General features: G+C 53.7%; 1 protein-coding gene across 1 annotated transcript; it reads right to left on the bottom strand.

Moving 5' to 3' along the window:
• Window positions 1-3044: 3044 nt before the first annotated feature.
• Window positions 3045-11374, bottom strand: AQP2 (aquaporin 2). The gene is made up of 4 exons (XM_059403061.1): window positions 10912-11374; window positions 7708-7872; window positions 7278-7358; window positions 3045-6579 (listed from the first exon to the last, which is right to left on the bottom strand). Exons 1-4 carry the CDS (start codon window positions 11269-11271, stop codon window positions 6370-6372), a joined length of 816 nt encoding a protein of 271 aa, XP_059259044.1. The 5' UTR covers window positions 11272-11374; the 3' UTR covers window positions 3045-6369.
• Window positions 11375-15347: the final 3973 nt, after the last annotated feature.

The raw sequence follows: 15347 nt of genomic DNA, 5'->3' as shown, positions 1-15347 counted from the left end.
GAGCCAGCCAGGGGCCCCAGACCCTCACTCAGTCTTGATTTCTCTCCTTGTAATCTCTGCCTCTACTCTTTCTCCTTCAGCCTCTCCCTCCAAACTCGTTCTTTTTCAGACTTCTCCTCTCTCTTCGGTCTCCCAGTCTCCCCGGTCTGTCCTCCTCCTTCTTGCAGTCTTTTCCTCTCTCCTCTCTGTCTCAGTCGGCCTCAAAACCTCCCTGTCCCTCTGTCTCATTGCAGTCTGTCTCTCAGCCTATCCCTCTTCTTTCTTTCCAATTTCCCTTCTTTCCTCCCTTGCTTTATGTTTACAGTCTTAGCCTTGGGTTCTGTCTCCAACTCTTCCTCACCTCTGTTTCTGTCTCCAGTCTTACTTCCTCTGCCTCTTAATCTCTGTGACTTTCTTCCTTTCTGTCTGTCTCTACTTCAGTTTCCAGACCCAACTCTCTTACATGTGGTCATTTCTAGTGCCCCAGTCCCTGGACTGGGTGACACTCGTTTCCAGCTCCCATCCCCCTCCTCCTGTCCTTATCCCTCTGAGCTCCCAGCTGCTCGCCACCGGCCTTCCCAGCCCTCCTTCTTCCCAGCCCCAGGCTAGGCATGTAGGGAATGAGGCCTGAGAGCCCTGGGGTGGAGGTGGGGGGGTTGGAAGATGGTCAGGGACCCACATGCAGGAGTTCCACAAAAGACCCCACCACCTGCTACACCAGGTGTCCTTGGGAAGCACTCAGCACAGTGCCTGCTACACAGTAAGGCTCAGTAAATTTTCCTCATGTCGTGTGTGTGTGTGTGTGTGTGTGTGTGTGTGTGTCTATGATTCTACAGGGCCCCTGAGGGCTCTGTGTGGAGTTACACAGAGGGTGCAGCAGAAGGAGAGAACAGGTGCTCCTTCCGTAGTCTCCAGCTGGGGCTCAGGGGAGGGGCCCGGAGGAAAGCCAAGGACCTGGAGAAGTGGGCCCTGAGCTCTGTGGCAGCTTAGAGGCCAAAGAAAACAGGAACCAAAGAAAACCCACTATTGTTCCTTCTCAGTTCCGTGTTTTCTGCTGGAGCAGCTCCTTTCCCTCTCTCTCTCTCTCTCTTTTTTTAAAAATTTTATTTATTTATATATTTATTTGAGAGAGTGAGCACATAGGTGCACATGTGCAAACTCGGGGAGGGGGAGCAGGAGCTGGGTGGGGGAAGAATGGAGGGAGAGGGAGAAGCTGACTTCCTGTTGGGCTTGATCCCAGGACCCCGAGATCGTGACCTGAGCCAAAGGCAGGCACTTAACCAACTGAGCCACCCAGGCACCCCCCACTTCTGTCCTCTTAAGGCAGGAGATCTGTTTGTCTTTTCTGCCATGGGTCCTGGAGCCCTGCCCCTGGAAGCACCTGGCAGGTGTATACTGGATTTTCATCTGGGCTTGGGGCTCAGGGCTCCGTGCAGGTCTGTCCCAGACTAGAATAATGACTGATGACACCATAGACTCAGAAGGAGCAGCTGGGTGTTTCCTAGGCCTGCACTTACGGTCCTTCCATCTCTCTCCAACCATCAGGGTCACTCTGTTCCAAGGCTGTCACAAGAAATGACTGCAGCTCCTATGTTCTGAAACTGTCTTTGCCCTGAGCATTTGGGCTCTGCCCTGGCAGTCCCAGGGGAATGCTTTCCTGGGATCTCTCCGGGCTGGGGGATAGATCTCCCCATCAGTGGCAGGGAGAGTAAAAACCTCTCAGGGAGAACCCCTTCCCTCCTCTCCTGATACAGGGACCCCTGTATTCTCTGGGAGCAGTTGAGGGCTGGAGGCAGAAATTGTAGGGTAATTGGCAGCATGATGTTCCCCTGGGGCTCCACACATTCCCTGGCATTGGGGAAGAGTCATTATTCCTTCCTCAAAGACTTATCAGGCAGTTGCTATGTGGCAGGCACTGTTCTAAACACTGGGGATAGAGCTGTGAGCTAGAGATGACTTCTCTGCCTTGAGGAGCTAATATTCTAGTGAAAGGAGACAGATAATAAACAATGGGTATGTGTAAATTATACAGTATGTTAGAATCTGGCAAGCGCTATGGAAAAATACAGTATTTTAAGGGGGTCTGGGCATGCTGGGGTGGGAGTGGAGGTCCTTTGAAATTTTAAATGGGGTATCAGTGAGGGTCTTATCAAGAAGGTGACATCTGAGCAAAGACTTGAAAGAGGAGACAGAGAGGTCCATGCCTATATCTGGAGAAAGAACATTCTGGGCAGAGAGAGTGGCCACTGTTGCCGAAACAGACAGAACAAGGAAGAGCAGAAGGAGATGAGGGCAGAGTCGTTGGAGGGGCCACAGGCTTCACTGGGGAGAAGGAAATCAGGGAGCCCAGGACCGGTATGGTCTGACAGTTTTTAACACCACCCACCTGCTGCTGTGTTGAGAAGAGACCAGAAGGTCAGGTATAAAAGCAGGGAGATGGGTCGGTGCCTACCCAGGGAGAGGTAACAGTGGCCTGGACCTTGCCAGGGATACTGAAGGGGAGAGTGATCAGATTCTGGAATCCTTGTGCACGGAGCACTGACCGGATGGCCTGATGGAAGGCTCGCGGTGTGTGAGAACGAGGGGTCAAGGAGGATTGGAGCTTTTTGGCCCATGCATCTGAAAGACTAAGTTGTATCAGTTGAGATGGGGAGGACATGGGAGGAGCAGGTCTGGGTCTGTCAGTTGTGGACCTGTTGAGTATCAGGGTTTTCCTGTCCTGACTTTCCAACACGGTGCTAAGGCCAGCACGAGGAGACCAAAAGGGACTGTTCTGTTCTTTACTTTCTCTGGAGGCCACACAGCCTTGCCCATGTCTTGGTGCCTTCTCCATGTCGCTTCGTGAGTCACAAAGCCTGGGATGCCCATTTTGGCCAGGTTGGCTCTGGGAATTTGCCATCATGGGCTATTTCAGTTGAGCTACTTATTCAGTATTGAAATTCCTTCTTTGCCATACCCAACAGCAGCTCTGGGGGTGGGGGGCTCAAGACATGTGAGAGACCCCAGTCTGTCTTCTGGCACGTTGGAAGATATCGACCATCTCTAAGTTGTGGAAGAAATAGCACTTACTGGCAAATGAGTGTTTATTGAGGGCTTACTATGTGCAGTGCACTATGCTAGACAAGACAGAGGAAGGAAAATAGATCTGGAACTGGAAGTGGCCCTGCCCCCAGAGGGCTTACAGTCTTGCCTGGGAGGCACTGCAGACATACAGAATCACGGCTGAAAGATACAAAGCCACATGAAAGCCACATTTGCAGGAACAGAGTCATCCGGAACAAAGTGGGGATGTGGGAATGGATGCTGCTGGGACCCAGGAGTCAGCCACCTTTTCCCTTCAGCCCAAAAAGCCTTTTCTGTCCCCATCTTGAGGACCTGGAAGCCCAGCCACCTGCCTCCATGCTGCCTTGCCTCTGTCTGGTTTGGGGTGTGTCTGACCTCCATCCTCCACCAGACTGGGAGCTTTTCAAGGACAGAAGCCAGTCTGGTATTCTTTGTCCTTTTCTCCCTACTCTGCTGCAACCCTCCCCAAGGGCCTGTGTCCCCCACTAGACAGAGCCCTGGGCTGGACAGTCTCAGTTGTGTGCTCTGGTTTCTGCCAGGGGCTCCCAAGGGGCAACTAGGACTTGCCCCGGATCATACCTGGTTTCTTGTGAGCTCTGAATGGACAGATCATGGGATTTTGCAATCAAATGCTCTACCCCTGAGCTATTCTCCCAGATCATGGGATTTTTGAATAAGAAGGCCTGAGTTCAAGTCTTGAGTTCACTACATACAGCTGTGTGACATTAGATCAGTTTCTGAAATGCAGTTCCTTAATCTGTAAAATGGGAAGACGGTATTTACTCTGACTTTCTCACAGGGTGGGGAGAAACTCACAGGGCTGGGTGGCTGGGGGTGATAGGGAGTGCATTGGAAATGCTAAAACCCTGAAGAGCTGGAAGCTGCTGTCCTTCCCTAACCTGCCTGAGGTTTTAGCACAGAGTTTGGGACACGAGATGCTCGCTAGGTGTCAGGTCCCCTCCATCCTCACCCTTTTGAATCCTCCTTTGACCTCTAACCTTAGTAACCCCAATCTGGGCGATCTGGGCAGGAAGGTGTGGTGATGTCACATTTGGTTTCAGGTGAGGCGCAATCCAGGAAGTGGAATAGACACAAAGATAAATTCTTGACAACTTCTAGGGGGATCTGTGGGGGTGAGGTTGGTTGGGGGGAATGAGATGCCTGAGACACATCCAGGCTTGGCTCACAGCTCAATTTGCTGCCTTTGAACTTTGAGTGTATTTCAAAGTGCAGCTCCAGAGGTCACTTTGGTCTCTGATACAAGCTCTCCTCTGTTAGTGAGTCCAGCTGGCAGTCACCAGCTGTTTTGGGACAATCTCCTCCATATCACCTATGGCCAAGGCAGGCTTTTCCTGACCCCAGAGGGAACTTTGGTCAAGGAAGACAGAAAAAAGTGTAGATGAGGAGGTGGGCACAATCACAGGGCGGTTCCTCATACATGGTCCATCTTTGAAGGCCGTGGAGAGCAGGAAGGGGATGGAGACTTCCATACACACCGGGTGCTTGGTGCAGTGTAAGACGGACATGGATAGAAGCCTGGAGAGCATGGAGAAGCATGGAGAGCACATGGAGGCCCCGGTGCATGGAGAAGGGAGCTCAAGATGTGATTCTTAGATGAGCTCTGTAGCAGACCCGAGAGGAAGGGAGAGGATGGATGGTGTTTGGGTGGTGGGAGGAGGAAAGTAGGAGAACAGCTAGAGTACACTCAGGGCAGGAGAGGTGAAGAGGCTGGACCAGGATGGGGTCACCCCAAAACCCATCTCCTTCCGCCTGGACTCTCAGGGCTGTCCTTTACACTGACCCCCAGCCAAAGAAGGTAAAAGAGGCTGAGGATTGGGTCCCTTCTGTGCTCTACCTGCAGGAAGCGGAAATAATGAAATAATTCCAATAATGCGTGTTAATGGTATGAGGAATTACAGTTCACACAGCATCTTTACATGCATCATCTCACTTAATCCAACTTAATCTCATTTGAGAACCATTGCACTGGCCTGGAAATTTAGAAGCCCGGGCTCTTGACACAGATCTGCCTCTGCCTGGACAAGTCTTTTTCCTTCTGTGGTCCTGAGAGGGCTAGGTGGCACTCCCCCTGCCCGCCCCCTGACCCCCACCCCTGGGACCCCAGTAGCTGAACTAGGGTGGAAACCTGAAGGGAGGGAGAGGAAGAAAGTTTCCTGGGGAGGAAGACCCACTGCCTGGCGAGTGGGGCCTGGGCCTGCCATGCCTGCCGCCCTGGCCTGGCTGGCCAGCCAGCCAGCCTCCGGTGCAGGTGCATGCTGGGAGAGAGGCCTCACTTGCGCAATTGCAAAGAGTGTCTCCTTTCACCAAGTGTCCAGTTGCAAATCTCCCCCTGTCCCAAGACAAAGGCCGGGGGCCCACAGCGGGCTTTTGTTTTCTCTGCCACAGGCTAATCTCTGGGTCTGGAGCCCCCTGGAGATGGGGGTCTCATGCACATGTGTAGGGCAGGTATACACACATATACACGCGTGCACACACATACACTGGCTTCCTTCTTGGAAGAGTCTTCCCTCAGGGCAGACAGGAGGTCCTTGGCCACCCAACCCTCCCTTTCCCCAGAGGCCACTTCTGGAGAGGCTGTTCTCTGGCTGATACCTGTCTCTAGCAACGGAAGTTGGCAAATCTTGGGGCCCAGCGTTGCAGCTTGGGGGAATTTTCCAGGAGAGGAGGGTAGGGGTTGGCCATCAGGGCACTCCCTTCCGCCCTCTCAGGGCCCTCCAGACCCTCCGCTTCCCTTCTGGGGAGCACTCTCAGAGCTCCTGCGGGAGGATCGCGCTACAGAGGAAGTAGATTTATTGCACTGACGGGGGCGGGGGCGTCAAGAAGGGGGTGAGAGGTTACCAGCCGGTGCCCTCGCACCGCCACAGGCACAGCCACTCGCTCGGGAGCCTGCACCACGGTGCACTTGGGGACAGAGGGACGCTGGGGAGGAACACACGCTCACACACTAGCCAAAACTGCCTCACCGTTCCCAGATCCTCCTCCCCCGCAATACCGGTGCCGGGCCTCTCCAGAGCCTTCCTCTGCCTGCTGACCTTCCCTCCCCTAGAGGCCAGCTCCCCGCAAGGAGCCAGAGCGTCGGACTGCTCGCGGCTAGCAGCCTGGGGACAGGGGGACGGCCGGGCTCCCTGCCATCCCACAGCTCCGGCAGCGGCTCTTCGGCGGCGGTGCCCGGGCGGACTTTGGACCTGGGGAGGGGAGGGGCGGGCTGGGCGGCCGGCGGGCAGCCACTCGGAGCTCTCCCCTCACCGAGCCTGGGGTGGGGGTGGGGGATGACCGGGTCCTCGGGGGGCCGGGCGGGCGGCGCGCTCAGGCCTTGCTGCCCCGAGGCGGGCTCTGCGGCGAGTGCAGCTCCACCGACTGCCGGCGCCGCACCTCGCGCTCCTCCCAGTCGGCGTCGGGCTCCTGCCCCTTGAGCACCGCCAGGCGCTCGGCCAGGCTCTTGGCCGGTGGGAACAGCACGTAGTTGTAGAGGAGGGAGCCCAGCACGGCGCCCACCAGGGGTCCGATCCAGAAGACCTGGGGCGAGTGGAGAAGCCGGTTGGGGACCGGGATAGTGGCTGGGGGAGAGGGGGCGGGTGGAGCCACGACTACCCGCGCCCCTCACCCTCCAGACGCGCTCCACTGACTTGATGTTGAAAAGGGGGTTTCCCACGTGGTCCATGAACCGGGGTGAGGGGATTGGCAGACTTAGTAATGCCAGCTGCGGCTGGTGGGGTCGTCTGGTTAGTTGGGGGTTAAGAGCGCGAATTCCAAACGGACTGCCCGGGTGACCAGAGGCAATTGGCCCACCCTGTCTGTGCCTCAGTTTCCTTTCATTGTAATAATGCCTACCGCCTAGGGTGATCTCGAAAATTAAGTGAGGTCATGTTTACAAAGCACTTAGAATAAGGCCTGGCCCATACTGAGGCTAGATGAGCGCTGAATAACACAAATGGATGTATTAGCTAGTACAAACATTACCCTTTTCGGGTTCCAGCCCACCATGTGAGCTGTTTTACACCTCACTTAAGGGAGCGTCACTTAACTCTTCCAAAAAGCCAGTGAGGCAGCCGCTGCTCTGAGGCATGCACTGGCTGGGAAGGTGGAACCCCAGGCTCCCCAGGACAAGTGCTGAGGTTCTCTGAGCTCTGACCCCACTCTATTCCAGCCCTCCTGGAGATGGGTGTCTGAGGGAGGGGAAGGTAGAAGGAAGGCAGGGAGTTTTCAGTCATTACCCAGTGGTCGTCAAACTTGCCGGTGACCACAGCCGGAGCCAGGGAGCGGGCAGGGTTCATGGAGCAGCCAGTGTAGTGGATCTGTAAGGGGAGGCAGTGGATATGGTGATGACAGAGCAGGGGGTCCTTGTGGCCCTCTCTAGCACTTGACCTTAACCTCAAGGGAATCCTGGGATGGGCAGTTGGTCCCTATATGTTCAGTGTTCTGTATTCATTGGAGGCTGGCGTGAGATCTGTTCCTTTGGGGTACCAGGGATTCAAACCTTCTGGGGTGGCCACATGACTGTTCCTCTGGGGAGTTCTGTGTATCTGTTCCCTGGGGGGGGGGGGTATGTGTATCTCTTTCTAGAGTGGTCTGTGTGTCTGCTTCTTTGGGGAAGGTCTGTACATCTGTGTCTCCGGAAAGGCTAGAGCAGTGGCCATGACCTACCCCAAGGAGGTGGCCCAGGGCCACAGAGAAACCGATGGAGAGGGCAGGGGTGCCCAGGTTGTCTCCCCGCCGCTCATCTGTGGAGGCGAAGATGCAGAGCACCAGCTGCAGGGTCAGAAAGAGCTCCACCGTGACAGCCTGGCCCGCTGTTGTGTTGTTGCTGAGCTGGCGAAAGAGATGGGGTGGGTGGGGGCATGCTGAGCAGGCTCCCCACTCTGGCTGCGTCTTCAGGCCCATCTGCAGCCAAGGCTCCAGGGAGGCCTCTGGGCTGGGACTGAAACAACTGGGCTCCCCAGCCCTATTAGCTCAAATGAATGATGGCTTCTTCCCGGGCTGTGGCCCAAAGGTAGGGGGATGGACCCCAGGACTGCAGGTGATCCCCAGGCCAGGAAAACGACCCCATAGCCCATTAGATTTTGGGGGGCTGTGACTGTGTGCCCAAGGTGAGAGGAAAAGGATGCTGAGGTCCACAATTTGTTTCCTGAACAATGAGAAGGGAAGAGGTCTTGACTGCAGCAGGAAGATTTCGGGCGGGTAACAGAAAGGCCTTCTTTGCTCTCAAGGGCTTAAGATCTACTGAGGTAACGAGAGGCCTGTAGTCTTTCCTCCTGTAGGCAAAGGGCCCCCAGGGGGGTCTTGGGACTTGGGCCTGAGGACCGTCCTGGTGCATCCCCTTACCCCATCAGCCCAGTGTGCCACTCTTTCCTTTCACCTTTGCCTGACCCCCCAGATCTTGCCTGTTCCACACTGTGTTTCAGGCCTGAGTTTTGCCCTGTGGCTTTGTTCCCTGCATATCCTATGAAGTTAGGGTGGGGGCGCTGGTGCGGAGGGGCCTGTGGACCAGATGGGGTGCCCATGGTCCTGGCAGACCCCACCTTGGGTAATGAGAGAACTTGGGGCCGAGCAAAGAGGCTATTTCATAACCGGGCCGCACCCAGCACTGGATTTCTCCCTGGGTTTTGTCATCCTGCGTCCTACACCCTGCCCTCAAGCTCTGGGCACTGCACCGGTTGGCACTAGGACAGCTCTCAGCTCCCACGCTTTTTCTCCATGCCCCGAACCCCCACTCTTGGGTCCTAGCCATCAGGCTGGCGCCCTTGGGTCTCTAGGGTCTAACCTCATGCCCCCCACTCCCCTAGTCCAATGTTAGAGCCTCTAGTGGGGTTCGTGAGAGGAGCTTTGAAGGCATACTTTGGAGGCCTGTAACCTGCCATGGGACCCTATTTACTACTTCAGCCTCGGTTTGACCTTCCTTAAAATGGAAATAACAAAACAGATTCCGGAGGGCTCTGTGAGGACTAGAAATGATAAGAGCAGAGCCTCAGCCCCATCCCCACTGGTAAGTGGCTTTCTAAGGGAGAAGTGTGAACGTGGACTTAGTGTTGGACAGCCCTGCCTCCACTTCTAGGTGCTGACACCGGCCGGTTCTGTGATTGGAGACACTGAATGCTGAGCCTCCATTTCCCAATCAGGGTAGAGGGATCACAGAATTCATCTTACAGTGTTGTACTGAGAAGTAGGTGATACCTTGCCGGGCAAAGAGCAGGGGCATGTCAGTGGTAACTTTCTGGTGTCTAGGCCAGCCTTTCCAGTGACCTCAGAGGCGCCTGGAACAGTCTTGGGGATGAGTCTGGAACAGTCTCCTCTAGCTTTCTAGCCTCTAGACAGTTCAGTCCCACTGCTGCCCTATTCCAGCCAGGCAGGGTTCTCCCTAGTTCCTCAAGATGGTAAATGCTGAGCAGGTAAATGCTGAGACCCTCTTGGGCATGGACCCTTCCCTTCTGAGGGCCCCAGTTGACTGTCAGATGATGGGGAAGCAGGAGTGAGTGTCTCCATGGCACCTTAACATTCCCACTACTTTGCTGTTAGAGGAGATTCTCCAGCCACTCATTCTGAGACTTTCTGGGCCATACATAGTCTCAGGAAGTTCCTCTGGCAGTTTAACTGGCCCTCTCCTTGCTGGGAACAGAACTCATTTCATTCTCACTGGAATGAGCCTTTTCTCTAGCCTTTTCTCATCCCTGAGCCCCCAGCCTCCTCATATTTTCCATTTTGAAGAAGAAAAAAGTTCCTCAATTGGGACATTTCTGCCCCTTGCAAAGGAGGGGGCGGCCCCAGAAACCGTGTAGGATTCCTCAGAGACATTGGAGCTTTTATCCAGCAGCCCGGGGAAAGGCAGGGCATTGAGGCAGGGATGGGGTGCTTGTGGCCCTGACTTAGGAAGGGGGATGGAGGGAGAGGTGTACTGAGGGGACATAGACTCTGCCGCCGCACCCATGGCCTCAGAGGCCAGAGAGCTGCACAGACCCAGGAGAGAGGGTAGGAGAGGTGAGAACGAAGAAAGGGAGGGATTGCGGCATCCTCCCCAGCTCTCAAAATGCCTAAGGTGTCCAATCAGCCATCGTTCATGTAATCAGCAGTTAGTCATGGGCTCTGGGGACCCTCTCCAGGGTCTGCAGAGACCTTGCCTCTTCAGCTTTGCCTTGAGTTCTAGTGCTTTCTCTGGTATTGACAAACTGTAGAACTCTTGGTCCATCCCTCCCCTTCTCTGAGCCCCAGTTTCCTTAACAAGTCTTAGGTGATGGCTCAGAGAGGATACAAGAGTCAGGTGGAAAGATCAGGAGTCTTGCCGTCAAGCCTGGGTTTGAAGGCTGGCTTCTGGCACCTTAAGCAATGGATATACCCCTCCCTGCCTCAAAGCTCAGTTGTGAGGTGTCCACGTGTGGCTTGTGAGGAGACTGCTGTGAGGCTCGCACGCGGATGCTGAAAAAACACTGGATCCTTCTTTCCTCGAGAAAACCCTTGGGACTAGCACTCTGAGGTTCCTCCCAGTTCAGAAAGCACATCTGCTTTGGGACTGTGTCTTCGGCTGAGATCTGGCCCAGCCCTCACTGTGATGTGGGCATCAAGTCTGCAACAACCTTGATGCTGCTCTTCCTCCGTGAGGCTCAGGGCAGAAGGTGCCAGAAGACCCACCTGGATCCTGCCTCTGCTCTGACCTCATTGCTCCTTCTACCCTGGCTCCTTTATGGTACCTGTGCTCCTGGCTCCAACATCTCTCCCTCTCTTCTCCCTCCCCCCTCCCCACCTTTCTCTCTCCCCACGAAGACCCTCACCCAGATCTGGTCCCTCCCATCTCACCCTTTCCAAGGGACTCCCCAGGACCTCCCGTTGTGGAAAGGAGACAACGTTCTGGTTACTCACTGCATTAACAGCCAGGTCCCCTCGAATGTCGGGTGGTGTGATCTCATGGAGCAGAGCGGCCCCTGCCACAGCCCCCAGCAGCTGGGCAGCCACGTAGAAGGCAGCTCGGAGAAAGGAGACGTGGCAGCCCACCAGGCAGGCCACAGTCACAGCAGGGTTGATGTGAGCCCCACTGATGTGGCCCAAAGCTTGGACCAGGGTCCCAATACCCAGGCCGAAGGCCATGGCAATCTGCAGCACGGAGGGCAGGGCCTGTGGCCAGTTGAGGGCCGAACCGAGGCCGAAGAAGACGAAGAGGAGCGTGGCCAGGAACTCTGCAAACACGGCCCTGGAGAAGGCTATGGACCGGAGTTCCCACATGCTGTGGGCTGGCCCTGCAGTTGTGGCGGAAGGAGGTTTGTGGAGCACGGTCTCTCTCGCTCTCTGTCTCTGTCTCTCTCTCAGGGTCTCTGGGGAGGCTGGGCCAGGGGCCTATATAGGTTTCTTCCATCCTGGATTGGGACACGTGAGGTAGAGGTGGAGTCTGGGCCCTTACCTTGTCTCTCCTACGGCTGCCCCTACCCCCCCCCCCACCCCTGCCCACCCGCATGCCTATCACCCCATCTTGGCCTTCACAGCTGACTAATGTTCCCCATTAATGAGCTCCAGATAAGAACTGACGTCCCCTGGTTTTCCGTGTTTGTGCCCTGGTTCCCCCAGGGCTGAGGCCCCAGGGCTTCCCCTACCCCCACTGATTCTGTGACTGGGGATTCTCTGAGGGGGTGATGCCAAACCCCCTCCCTCTGACTCCAACTATTAGTCAAGGCAGGGACAGCCCCTCACCCAAGACTGACTGTGACAGAGGATGTCCATGCTACCCCTTCTGGTAATTGGAAGTTCTTCCTGTTGTTGACCTTCAGTTAGTCCTTCTTGAAGGGGATGGAAAACAACTGGTTGGCTTGTGACGTGAACCTTCCAAGGCATCAAGGTTTCATCTCTTCTGGGCTCGCTTTCTTGTAGTCAATTACCCAGAAGTTATTAGACTTCACCTCCTCCCTGGAACCCCAGCCTAGATGCAGCTCCCATAGCCTGGAGGGAGGGGACGGCCTCGGTGACAGGGGGACGCTGGCCCCCGTGTGTGAGATCAACCTGTGCTTGCCTGAGGAAGCTGCCGGCTTCCATCCCAGCATCACCCAGTCCAGCTCTGTGATTGACCCTTTCTTCTCCGTCTCTGTAAACAGAGGTTAATGCGCTTACATGGGGTCGGGGTTTGGATGAAATGAAATAATATAAATATTTAATTTATTTATTTTGACAGATAGATCACAAGTAGGCAGAGAGACAGGCAGAGAGAGAGGAGGAAGCAGGCTCCCCACCTAGCAGAGAGCCCGACGTGGGACTCGATCCCAGGACCCTGGGATCATGACCTGAACCGAAGGCAGAGGCTTAACCCACTGAGCCACCCAGGCGCCCCGAAATGAAATAAATAAATAAATAAATAAATAAAAATAAAATATAAAACGCTCAGAGCCGCACCCAGCTCACAGTCAGCCATCAATGAATATCAGCTATTATTATTCGTGTTATTTATTTATACTCTGAATACTCAGAGGAGGAGAAAAGTTCTCCCAAAACTCACATGGGAGGGTCCCAGGAGCTGTGACAAGCTGTAGGCATCCCCTGGAGCTCAGAGCTACCCAGGCCACAGGGGGAGGACATTTCTGTGAGGCAGTGAGCTATGCAGACTCAGGGAGGCCGTAATGATCCAGAAGCGACTCTGGGGCCCTGCTGTCCCTTCAGCTCAGCCTCTGGGCAGTACCACCTCCCACCATCAGTGCTGCCCTGGGCTGGCATCCAGGAGACACTCGGGTCTGGGGTTCCCCGGGCCCCACTCCCCTTGCTCTCCTGTTATCCCTCTGGCCCTGTTCCCTCTCCTGGGGACCCAAACGCAAGGTGAAGCTCAACGGGCGGTTAGGGGGACTGGCTCCAGACCTGCTCTCCCCAGCAGGACCCCAGGCAAGTCCCAGTCCTAGGAACAGAAGTCTGGGAGGGATCAGAGACTGCAGAGTATGGACCATCCATACTCTTTATGGTCTTGACAGACAGAGAGAGGAAGTGGCCCGCTGACCCCTGATTCTGGGCAGGATCTGCCCTCACCTCATGAAGTGAAAATCTCTTACCTCTCTGTAAACCCAGAAGAAGTGTCGTGGTTTCTCTCTGAAGCCCATTAATTCCCATCTCAAATGTGTGAATGTGTGTATGTGTGTGTGTGTGTGGTCGGTCATTCAGTCACAGTCATAAATCTAGAACCCAGTGGAATTTTAGAGGTCATCTAGCCTATGGATCTCACTTTACAGATAAGAATGTGAAGTCCCTAGAGATTAAGACTTACTCACGTTCTAGTCTGGGCTCAGGACTGAGAGGAGGGGAGGGCACCAAACATGACTGGGTCCTGCTTGTGCTGTGCATTCCTTTTGAGCCAGGGAGGAAGAAGCTATACTTGTCAAAGCCAGGGGGTTCAAGCTGTGGGTCCTGGTGGGCAGTGGATCTCCTTGGGGGGCGGACTGCATTTTGTCCACAGTGACCACGACACCATGTCTTGTGAGGTTGGAGGTGCCATCAAGGGTAGGAGGCACCCCTCATTAGAATTGCAAAAATGTTTTCTTGGCGATTGATGTAATAGATGCACAAAAACGTGTATGTACCTCACCCCACTTCGCTGTGCAGTCATAAATGGTTAGAATGGTTTTATGTTATATGTATTTTGCCATAATAAAAAATAATTTAAAAAACCCATGAAGGAAAATGACCCCCCAAAATGCTTTCTTCCCAATTTTGGTTTGTATCTAATGAAAGAAGTCTTTTAGATTGATTCAGATAATCAGGGTTTTTTAAAGTCAAAATCACTCCTCTGCAATTATCAAAAAGGAAATGTAAAACAAAGTGGTGAAGATCACCCCCAAATGTATTCACATTCAGAGTCTACCCTTTTGCAATTTCTTTCTGATTCAGAGTGCTCAGGGTTTTCCTACACATCATCACCCTCTGCCATCAAGAGTATAGTGGGGCACCGTTTCCTACAAGAGTGTCCATGATAGGGTCCAGAATTTCCTTCTAAGCTTCAGACATGGCTTCCATAAACTTTGCCTTGTGTGTTTTCTTGCTTTACACATGCCTGGCAATCATGTGGCCCCAGTCTCAGTAATCAGACATAACACTGTTTATCTACCTTGGGGACTCTTCCTTTCCTAGGTCCCATAAGACACCTGGCTGTCGTTTCTTAGGAAAATATGGGTATGTGTGTCATCTACTAGTGGCCTGAAGGAGGGGCTGAGACCCTTGAAAAATGGAGGTGGGAAGAGGGTGTGTGCCGGGAGCTGGGCCAGCGAGGATGTCCCATAGGGAGGACAGGGACAGAATTCAGGACTGATGTTGTCTGACAGATGACATAAGGTGTGTTTCCTGCTCTGAGCTGAGCTGCAAATGCCCTCCATTCTCACAAGGTCAGTAAAAGTGGGTCACACACCACAGCCTATGAGGCTGGGACTTCAGGGACTGAAGGAAAAGGGACAGGGCCGATCCATGGTCAGGTGAAGTGGGACAGAGCAATGAGAGCAGCTCCAGGCAGTGGTGGCAGGAGGGGTGGGAGCCTGGGGCTCAGTGCCTCAGGGGGCCTGAGAAGTATTGTAGGTGTCAAGTCTATGCAGTTGGGGGACAAAGTGTGAGCCGTCGGACTTCTATGTACACAAAGCCTGAGTATGTTTGAATTTCAGATAAATAATGAATACATTTCTTTAAGATTTTATTTATTTATTTGACAGACAGAGATCATAAGTGGGCAGAGAGAGAGAGAGGAGGAAACATGCTCCCTGCTGAGGAGAGATCCCGACGCAGGGCTCAATCCCAGGACTCTGGGATCATGACCTGAGCCTAAGGCAGAGGCTTTAACCCACTGAGTCACCCAGGCGCCCCAATAATGAATACATTTTTAGCATATATACTTCTAATCAATATTTAGGACATGCTCATACTGAAAAGTTATGTTATCTGTAATTGAAATCTAACTGGTGTCATGTATTTTTATTTGTTAAGTCTGGCAACTCTATTCTATTTGAAAGCAAAGGGGGAACCCAGAGAATTGAAGGCCTGGGGACATCTGGGTTTCAGACTAAGTCCTTACAAGAACTTTTGGGGTTGAGTCTCATGAGCTCCATTTTATATAGGAGGAAGCTGAGGCACAGAGAGGTTGTAAAAGTTGCCTGAGATCACCAGGTTGGTTAAGTGGAGGAAATGAGCTCCACTGGATACAGGTCTGTCTGATACGGAAGCTGGGCTTAAAGAAATGTTGAAAAAGAAAACCAAAGCTGGAGGCATAACAATTATGGACTTCAATCTCTATTACAAAGCTGTCATCATCAAGACAGTATGGTACTGGCACAAAAACAGACATAGATCAA

This window comes from Mustela nigripes, chromosome 6 (assembly GCF_022355385.1).
Source record: "Mustela nigripes isolate SB6536 chromosome 6, MUSNIG.SB6536, whole genome shotgun sequence".
Taxonomy (NCBI): Eukaryota; Metazoa; Chordata; class Mammalia; order Carnivora; family Mustelidae; genus Mustela; species Mustela nigripes.
Note: the sequence above shows the minus strand (reverse complement) of the source record. Positions and strands in the feature narration are given on the sequence as shown.